This window comes from Gorilla gorilla, chromosome 2 (genome assembly GCF_029281585.2).
Source record: "Gorilla gorilla gorilla isolate KB3781 chromosome 2, NHGRI_mGorGor1-v2.1_pri, whole genome shotgun sequence".
Classification (NCBI taxonomy): Eukaryota; Metazoa; Chordata; class Mammalia; order Primates; family Hominidae; genus Gorilla; species Gorilla gorilla.
Window position 1 is genome coordinate 72,222,732 of NC_086017.1, and position 9,695 is coordinate 72,232,426.

At 54.6% G+C, this 9,695-nt stretch overlaps 1 protein-coding gene across 1 annotated transcript; it reads right to left on the reverse strand.

The window, feature by feature from the left end:
* Nucleotides 1–864: 864 nt before the first annotated feature.
* On the reverse strand, nt 865–7,038 carry FEZF2 (FEZ family zinc finger 2). The gene is made up of 8 exons (XM_031009465.3): nt 6,919–7,038; nt 6,214–6,389; nt 5,489–5,700; nt 4,470–5,365; nt 3,213–4,119; nt 2,727–2,861; nt 2,411–2,543; nt 865–1,536 (listed from the first exon to the last, which is right to left on the reverse strand). The coding sequence occupies exons 5-8, from the start codon at nt 4,059–4,061 to the stop codon at nt 1,277–1,279; spliced, it is 1,377 nt and encodes a 458-aa protein (XP_030865325.1). The 5' UTR covers nt 4,062–4,119; nt 4,470–5,365; nt 5,489–5,700; nt 6,214–6,389; nt 6,919–7,038; the 3' UTR covers nt 865–1,276.
* Between the last annotated feature and the right edge of the window lie 2,657 nt (nt 7,039–9,695).

The following is a 9,695-nucleotide window of genomic DNA, read 5'->3' on the forward strand; positions in this document are numbered from 1 at the left end:
CGCCAGTAATCCGAGCTCTTGATTATCCAGATTCGGATCAAACGGGGCGGCGGCGGCCGGCCCCCTCCTGGGAATGATTAGATGATTAATGTAATGCTGTTTGAAGGGTCTCTGTTTTCTCTCTTAATTTGGGTCATTACTTAGAAAGCAAGCGTGAGATCATTTCATCAGCGTGCTCGGCAGCAGAGATAGCTATTCAGGAAATGGGCTAACGGAGCGGTAATCAGGACCCAGGAGGCGGCGGCGGCGGCGGCGGCGGCAGCGAGCTCGGGGAGCCCGGGCGCGCCCTCCGGCGGCAGGGCTCAGGGCACCGGGAGGCCAGCCCCAGACCGAGAGCGCAGGCCAGTGAGCCCCGAGGCTCTGGCTGGCCTGGGGGACCCTTACCCTCCAGTTCTCGCCGCCAAGGGAGATTGGGAGCGGTGGTTGCCCTCCTTAGGTCTCCCGGAGAAGGGGACGCGCCCAGAAGCTCTCCCGTGGGTTAGGGCGTAGATCGCTTACCCTCGCGGGGCGTGGCGCTTTGCTCAAGGACGCTCCCAAAAGCTGCTCCCTAACACCCAGTCGCTTTTAACCCTTTTCTTTGAATTTGCTTACCCAAATAAGGCAACACCCAGAATCCCAAGCGTCTGAACAGTCACCAAATAAAAACTTGGCACCTGCTGTAGGCCGACGTAGGCCTGCTCGCCCTCACTCCTGGGGGCCTTAGCACACAAGCCTAGCAAGAACACAGGTTTGGCCTCAACCCTGGCCCCAGCGTCCCAAAATTGGTGCATTTAGGAAGGAAATGCTATAAACGCCTAATTCCTTCTCGTTCTTTGGGGTTGCTGAGCTGACCTCGCCGCGAGGGGAGAGGGGGAAAAAAACGCGCACTAATGATTCTGTTTATTGAGTTATATATGTATATATTCCGTGTTCGCTTGTACAGGAGGATTTACATGGCTGTATAAAGATGGCTAGGGGCGCCGCGCTCTTCTGGGGCGCTCACGGTGACAGGCTGGGGTTAAAACTGGCTGCCCCAGGAGAAGCGGAGGCCTGGAATTAAATACGTTTCGGCGCACTGGATTTAAATAAGTTTCCTGAATATACAAAGGTGGGGGCCACGAGTTTGCTGCCAGTCATCGAGGAAACATTTAGCTTTCCAAAAATATGCTGGTTTCGATAAATAGATTTTAGCCTCTCTGCTATAGTTTTTTTTTTCTTTTAATTTTAGAAATAAGTTTATATGTGTGATCTGTTTTCAGGTGGTACGGGGAGGGAAGGAAGGGCAAGGCAGTAGCTCTCAGCTCTGCACTGTCCTAGTCAGGTCCTTTGCGGAGGGGGCAGCAGGGCCCACGCTGTCGTGGAGTTTGCGCACATGTTTCTTTAAGTCAAAGTTTCTGCAAAACCCTTTGCCGCAAGTGGCGCACGTGAAAGGCTTCTTGTCGTTGTGGGTGTGCATATGGAAGGTTAGGTTGTAGACCTGGTGGAAGGCCTTGTTGCAGATGGTGCATTTGTACTGCTTCTCGCCGCTGTGGGTCAGCTTGTGGTTCTTGTAGTTCCCTACAACAGATCAAGAACAAAAAACGTGGGGGTATGGAGTAGAATGGTGGGGAGGAAGAGGCGGGCGTCCCAGGGGCAGCCCAGGTGCCTGCTCAAAAAAGGCGACGCTTGGCTAGGCGGGCGCGACCTCTTCCAGTGAAGAAGTTGTCAAACTTCGTAAGCGTCAAGCCGGGTGCTCTCCCGACAAGACCGAGACTGAGTCCCGCGGAGCCGCTCTGCGCTCCTGCTCTGCCCGCCACAGAGGCTGGTGCAGCGTCCCTCCCGCCGCGCTCCGCGGGCCGGGAAACTTTTGCGTAGCCCAGAGACGCACCGAGTCCTTCTCCTGGCTGATGCCTCGCTAGAAGAAATTCGCACGAACCCGGGCTTCATCCTTTTTCTTTTCCCCCTTCTCATTTTTAAAGTTACTTCTTTCTCGCCCCCCAACTACCAACTGGAGATCCAAAAGTGCCTTGGAAAATCCGATCCGGGGGCCAAGGATCATACCGGTTTCCCCCAATCTTAGGTTGTTCCCGGGAGGGTTATTTTGCCTCCAATATTTTTCATTTGAAAGGGAAGTTCCGGATACAAAAGGAACCTTTTTCTATAGGGCAATACCCTCTCCTTTTCCTACATCCTTTCCCTCTGTCCCCGTGCTTCCTTCGACCTCTCGAATTCGGAGTTTCTCAGTGCACCCAGCCTGCATACAGCGTGGTCTACTAACCCCGCTAGGAGAGCTTCCCCCTACACCAGGCACAACCCGATTCTAAAGAAATGCTGCGCCCGCGCCTGCAGATTTCGCCTTCTCTCTCCAGATCCCTCTTTGCCTTCCTGCCAGCCAGCCGCGACCCGAGTCCTGAGGTGACGTGAGAAGAGAAGGCCTCGCCTGGCACGTTACCTTTTTGGTGAAAGCCTTTGCCGCAAAATTCGCAGACGAAGGGCTTGTAGCCCGCGTGGATGCGGATATGCGTGTTGAGCGTGGAGCTGCGGTTGAACGCTTTGCCGCACTGGTTGCATTTATGTGGCTTTTCCTGAGGAAAGGGGCGAGTGCACAGTAAGGAGAGGCCACCTCGGGAACACCTGGAAGGGACATCCCCCCCACCCCCACTCAACCCTAGAGGGTAAGGGATAATCTTTGGCCATCCTATCCCCAGTGTTATCACTAAGATTCTGGGGGTTGCGCGCGGGCTGGGCCCGACCCGGGGGCCACGTACCTGGGTGTGGATAATTTTGTGCCTGCAGAGCGTGCTGGCCTGGCGAAAGCCTTTGCCGCAGACTTTGCACACGAACGGTCTGGCTCCGGTGTGGACCGGCATGTGGCGGGTGAGATTATAGTGAGCGTTAAACACCTATGGAAAGACATGGGGGGCCTTGTGGTGCGTCTGTCCGAGGGCCTACAATCAGCCCCGGGGGGGGGCCACAGCCTACCTCCCCCAACCAACACCCCCTTCAGAAACCAGAGCCTTTTTCAGTTTGTAAAGTGCTTCCCAAACTCCTGCTTACACCAATACCGTGTGGCCGCTGACAAGGGCATCCCCATTTTACAGAATAGGAAACTGAGGCCCAACGAGGCTCCCAATTTGGGTAGTCAACTACTGGGGAGCTCCTCAGCTTGAAAAAGGGGCGTTCCAGGCTGCCCCAAGGAAGCCGCCGCCGCCGATCGCCCCTCCCGGCCCCCCTCGCCGAACCCTGGGCCTCACCTTGCCGCACACCTCGCAGGTGAAGTTTTTGGGCTTGCCATCTGCGGAGCCTCCTGGCAGCTTGCTGTGGCCCTTGACGCCTCCGCGCTCGGCAGTCAGGGCCGAGTTTTCCTTCAGTACCTGCTCCAGCGGCGCCGGCAAGCGCTCCTTATGGGGATAGGGAGCCGGATGGGGGAACTTGTCCGCAGCCAGGCCGGCCAGCTTGGCGTTCTCCAGCAGAAAGAGCTTGGGGTGAGCAGCCAGGGCGGCGGGGGCCTGCGCATTGAGGAGGCCAGACGGGAAGAGGTGGCCGCTGAGGAGCTCAGACGGCGGGTAGGCGGTCGAGTCCAGGTAGTTGAAGTAGTAGAGCGAGCCGCTGGCCGGCAGCCCCACAGCCTGGTTGATGACCTGCGGCTTGATGACCCTGCCCGCGGGCAGCGCAGACGGCGCCAGGCCCAGCTCGGCCTTGCAGCACACGCCACAGTTGGTTTTGCACAAGCCGCTGGCGCCGCACACTGGGGCCCCCCCGCCGCCGCCGCCACCGCCGCCGCCGCCTCCGCCGCCGCCCGCCCGGAGGCTGCTTTTCCAGAGCTCCGAGTAACTGAGCAGTGTCTTTGACGGCACCTCGTAGCCTAGGGGCTGGAGGGGGATCATACAGGGCAGTGGCGAGCAGAGGTTGAGCAGTTTCTTGCCCTGGCTGCCGTCCGCCTCTAGCGCTCCAGGCCGGGGCTCAAAGGGCGCACGGGGCTCCGACGTCTTGGCCATGATGCGCTCGATGGAAAAGGCCAGTGTCTTGGAAGTGGCCGGCGACGCTCCGGCGCGCGGGCAGGCCGGGGGCACCATGGTCTCCAGGGAAGCCGAGCTTGCCATGGCGCGCGGAGCTGAGCCGAGCCAGGCTGGGCCAGGGCGCAGCCTCTCTCCTCTAAGTCTGCATTCCGGAAAAGGCAGGGGGGAAAACTGCAATTTAATAAGCACCTAGTCGGGCCCGGGTCACCCATTTGCATTCAAATGAACAGGGGCAAAACAAAGTGCACCCAAGGGTACCAAATTACCGCCCATTAACCCGGCGCGCAAAGGAACCCACCAGCCCCTGCCCTGGGACTTTGAAAGGGGGAAGAAGGGGGAGGGTTTACAAAAGAAAAGGGGGGGCGGTGAGAAAAGAGTCTCAAATTAACCCCCCTGAGCCCTTCCCTGGACCCGGGCCTCTGCCACGCGTGCTGGGAGCTGGACAGTGAAGGGGCAAAGTTAAAGAGGACCGGAGAGCCACCTCGCATTTACCTCTTTCCCCCACCACCAAGGAGATGCGTTCCGAGCCATGCAGCGTGTCTCTTCTGTCACATTTTGATGGCAAACATCTTCCCCTCCGCGTGAGATCACTGTCTTTTACATTCAGCTGACATCACATGAAGTCACTTGAAGTGGAATGACATGGGCGGCGGCGCGGCTCCCGTAGCGGCCCCTGTGTTCCCCCGCGCCTGCCGGCCGCCGCCACCACCGCCCCTCAAACTTTAAAAGGAGGCAACTGGCGCCCGCGCTCCTCTCGGGAAAGTGCGAGCGGTTTGCGAATAGGGAAAGAGGGAAGAGACGGGAGGGGGAGGGGGAGGAATCGTGATGGTTTTGCCGGTGGAAGGAAAGGGGGGGGGGGACCCAAACCCAAACCTAGGCAGAGTTCCGTGCGTGATTCACAACTTTGGAGGCCTGCAGGTTTGGGGGACGCAGGGAGGGCGGAGGGTCCCGGACGCGGCGCCCCCAAAGGGCCCCTGGGTGTCAGTCTAGTAGCCGAAGTATCCCTTAGCCCTCCGCAGCCGAGCTGGGCATCGTGCTAATAAACTGCCATTTACCCACGGAACCGGCGCCAGCCCCGAACACGCGCAAATGATAATTACCTCATTAGGATGTGGCGCATGGACGCGGGCGCCGCGTTTGGAGGGGGGAACTTGTTAATGGGGAAATATTAATTTATGCAAAAGCAATGAGCTTGCCTTGGCTGGCGTCGGAGGTCGGGAGAAAGCTCCCACTGCCTAAGGACGACCCCGAAGCGTCACGGAGAGCAAGGCCGCTCGCCGGGATCTCGGGGGCCTCGGCGCCGCGCAGGTGCGCCTCCAGCTTTATGGCCAGCTCTGGGTCTGAGGCTGGGGGAGACTAAACCGAGAGCTGGAAGACTTTCGGAGATCCTAATAGATCAGAATTGTTGATTTATGATCGGGTTTCTGAGGCAAAGCCGGGTTCTGCTTCTGGTTTAGGGCTGCGTGCGGGGAGGATTCGGAGGGCAGCTCTCCCAGCTGATGGGTACTTACTGTTTGTATAATTGAGAAGGTCCAATCTCCACCTGTTTAAGGAGCAGATTGAAACAGCAGAACCTCCCCTGGATCCTATTAAAACGTTTTTCCTCCTAAGGCCATTCAGTCGAACCAATTTTCCGAAGTGATTCATAGAGCTGAATTCTGCCAAGGCAGCTCTTTCACTTTTAGCCACTAAAGCACCGCGTGGAACCGGGTTTTGTGTTTTTCTAAAATAAAGAGAAGGATTATCAGAGAGGAGAGGGAGGGGGCCTGAAGGGGGACGGGCAGAGACTTAGTGTGGCCAGAGGTACAAGCAGAGGGAAGAAAAGACCCTTTTCTAGACAGGCCCCAAGTAAGTTCGGAGGAATTCAGCGTTTTGTGCCTGGCGCACAAAAGCAGCGCGCTCCGCGCTTGGTTTGGAGGGGCTGAATTCATCTGTTTGCAGACCATTCCACCTGCGTATCACAACAAACTGCTCAAAGACGCTCCAGCACTTTCAACAGGCCGGGTGCTCTTGGCGACAACAAAAGTGGTCGAGGCTGAGGGTTCTTATGGAGGGGGGTGGTGGTGGCTAGCAAGAGAGCGAGCGAGAGAATTAGGTTTAGGAAAGGGGGAGGACTGGGTGCAGGGGTTTTTTGAAAAGTTTTGGCTGGTTTTGTTCGCGGGACAATTATATCTTGCTAGCCAGCTTTTGCAAGACCACAAGCTTTGTAGCCGCAACCACAGTTTAAGAGGATTACCGTGGATATAATATGAGCAAACAGGGTTTGATAGTGAATTCCATCTCCAAAGACACACGATCATGTGAAGCCAGAGAAAGTGGTGGTAGAGGTAAACCCTCTGTTTCTTCACCCAGGAACAAGTCTTGAGAGGGCTGAGTATCCCGTCCTAGGCCCCTCTATGCTGCGAAACATCCCTGGAGAACGTTAAGGGACGGGGGAGAAAAGCTCTAGTTTTAACTTCAGGCAAATCGCTCCCTTTTTCCCTTCAATAAAAGTCTCTTTCCTTCTGCCCACCCATCCAGTTGCGGCTCCTTTGAGGTGCAATTTTAGGCAGGATTTGGACATAGCAGGTAAAGGAAAGGAAAAGTGTACTTGGAAAGAAAAGAGAGGGAACAGAGAGAGGTCCCTGAGGGAAAGTGGCTTGGAGGTGGACTGCAATAGGCTAATGCTCTCACCCTGCCAAACTCTGAAACTGCCCCTAAATTCCGCAATCATAAGTCTGTTCCCATAACGTCACCCTCCCACCCCCTCCCCAAACTACCAGATTTCTAAGCCAAGAGGCTTGCTCATCTGGAGAAGAACATTTCCATATAGCCCATTTAATTTAGCAGATGTTCAGAGAGACAGAATTCCAGACCCAGGGTACCCCATCCCTTTGTTAATGTGAACACAAGAGCACAGATTACTCCCTCCTCCCACCAAACATGAAACAAACCAACTCACCCCAACAGTGAAACAATATCAATACACCTGCAGCATCTCAAGACCCGAATTTCTATCCCGACTCTCCTGTGGATCCCGTTTGCCACAAGTACTGCACCCCAACCCTTTTTCCAAATTGGGTAATTGTTGCTCTCCGCAGCAGCTCGAAAGATCTGCTGGTTTGAAAGCTCCATCAGGCTGAAAGGCTTCCAAGGGCTTCCCATGAACCTGCCTTGCCATTTCTATCGCTTTTTGTGGCTGCATAAGCCATCTCTCGCTCTCTCTCCAGCATTACAAAGGAGTGCTACCTCCACAGAAAGAAAACATTTGGGTAAAAACAAGTTGCCCCTAATGTGCCTCTCTTTCCAAATGTTGGGTGAATACACTGGCTTTTATGAAAGTATTTAATTAGCTTCCACAAACTTCTCCTTCCCTCGCCTGCAGATTATATTGAAGTGGAGGGTTGGAAACTATTTTACACCTTGCCACTCACATGTTAATTAATCTCTATCTAACCCTAATTGCAGTTTATTCAAGCACCGCTCAACAGCTCACCCACACAATAAACACTGATCCTACTTTTATACATATTACTTCACGTTAACACATTGAGTAATTAACTCCAGTACCAACTAATAGTGCAAACAAATATTTTCTGTAAACGAGATGATTTCAGGCAGAATAATAGAGGACTGGGGAAATGTGGCGCATGGTGGAGGGAGTGCTGAGATTTCCGTTCGCTGTCCCCAAATCCTCCAAATTCATTCTTATATACAGCATCTTTTTTTTTTGTTTGCTTTGAGGCTGAACTGCTTTCTTTTTTTCTTTTCTTTTCTTTTTTTTTTTTTTTTTAAGAGGGACAACTATAGAAACTAAAATCTCAGTTTTAGGGAGTTGGTGGAAGGGTTCTGTGGGATTTGGGGTGACATTTTTTCCACCTACGCATTTTCAGTAAAGGAAAATCCAAAATAACTCGACATGAAGGGCAACATGGGGCTCCAGGGCTGAGCAGATGTTTCAGGGATGTGGATTCATTTATGGAAAATAAAGTCATCTTATCCCTCCCTCCCCAAGAAGTCTGTCCCTCAAAGCATGATTTTCCAGTAGAAGTGGGCTGAGGCTATGGTGACATTCTGGAAGTCCCAGTCTCTTTCCCAACCCAAACTGGTACACAAGCTCCACGTTGGAGGTGTTGGTGCCTTCGGGTCAAGAGGAGGACCCAGCAAGCCGCCTGTCCGGGAGGCACGCGGTGGCGGCCCAAGTGAGGCCTACTAGGCCGCAGAACGCGCTCCGCTCCAGGCAGGAGTCCTAGGATGCCCTGTGTAATCTCCGGGCGCCCAGGCCCGTGGCCGTCCGATTCGCTCCATGGCGTGGGCTGCAGCCCGTCACGCACGGCCGCCGGGCCCGAATCCACCTTGGCGCCTTCCGTAGCCCGAGGCCTCAGCCCCAGGCCTATTTCACTCGGAGCGCCTTAGCCTAGAGCCGGACGCTTTGGCTTCTTCGCCATCTGGCCCTAGGTTGGGCCTCAAACTCCCGGCGGCGGTAGGGAAACAGACGATCACAGTTAGGCCTGAGGCCCCTCGGCGGCCTGTGTCCTTCCCACGCTGAAGAACAAGGCGCCAAGGCCGGGCGCGTCCGCTGCTCTGCGGGGCCTGACCGGGGCGGCGACCTCTGGGATCCGCTGCGGTGCGACGCCGCGCCCTGGCCAAGCAACCCGCACACCACTGACTGGGGATCCGGGCCCAACCTCAAGGACTGGAGCGCAGTGTTTTAATTGAAATCGCAGGTTTAAGCACAGCTGGCGGCTGTCTATTGATTTTTACAGGAGCTTCTCTTATGGGAAGCATATTAAGTATGACTGGCGCGGCTAGAGCTGAGACTCTCCTCCCTCCCCTTCCCTCTGTCCATTTTATGGTCACTAAGCCGAAGCACTGTAATGATGACTTTTGTTTAAAAAACATATTTTTTTAAATGCCAGAAATCGCCCTCACTTTAGGACAAATTAGCAGATGCCTTCTTGCGGTGTAGACAACCTCAGAAGAAAATCCGTTTCTTGCGCAAAAAGCTCACACATTTGCACCACGGAAGAAAAAGGCAAGCATTTCCACTCCAAAAAGTGTTCCAATTTCAGCCCCTGTGGCATGCATATCTTGGTTCTGGATGACAAGGGGCACTATTATTTTAAAAACCGTTATTATTTTTTCATCTGGTTGCAATACATAACACATCGCCCTATGTATGCCATCTCCCCAGGGAGCCGAGCAGCTTGGAAGGAGAAGGCTTGCTCGCGGCTCCCGAGTTTGGGGAAACACGGGCACTGGGGACCCCGCTCCTTCCTGACTTTTTTTTTTTTGGCGGGGGGGGGGGGGGGGGGGAGGAACCAATCCTGAAACAAACAAACTTTATGGTTTAAGGAATGTCTTTTCTTATTCCCTCCCTCCCTCCCTCCTTCCCTCCCTCCCTCCCTCCTTCTTCCCTCCAGCTCTTCTTCCTTCCTCCTTTCCTTTCTTTTCTTCCTTCTTTCCAAAGGAACATTTAGAATCTGATTTACTTGGTGTCGCGCTTAACTGCTGCTGAAAATAGATTAACTTCTGAAGAGAAATTCTTTTGCTATCCTCTCTTTTTTCCCCAGGAAGCATTTTATTGAAAACATTCGAACTGGCTTGCCCGTGGCGGGCTTGTCCAAAGCACAGGGGCCTCCGCCTTCGGTGCGCGTTGTTCTCAGGATTAGTGCTGTTGGGAGACAAAGAGCCCCAGATACCCGAGGCTGGGAGCGCCGGAGAGCTCCCAGGTTTCGG

What these genes read in the sequence shown, in the direction of transcription:
- FEZF2 (XM_031009465.3), bottom strand. Translation starts at nt 4,061, where the DNA reads ATGGCAAGCTCGGCTTCCCTGGAGACCATGGTGCCCCCGGCCTGCCCG. An exon ending in CCTGCGAGGTGTGCGGCAAG is followed by an intron (nt 2,862 to 3,212) that starts GTGAGGCCCAGG and finishes GTCTTTCCATAG; the next exon opens with GTGTTTAACGCTCACTATAA. An exon ending in ACAAAATTATCCACACCCAG is followed by an intron (nt 2,544 to 2,726) that starts GTACGTGGCCCC and finishes CCCTTTCCTCAG; the next exon opens with GAAAAGCCACATAAATGCAA.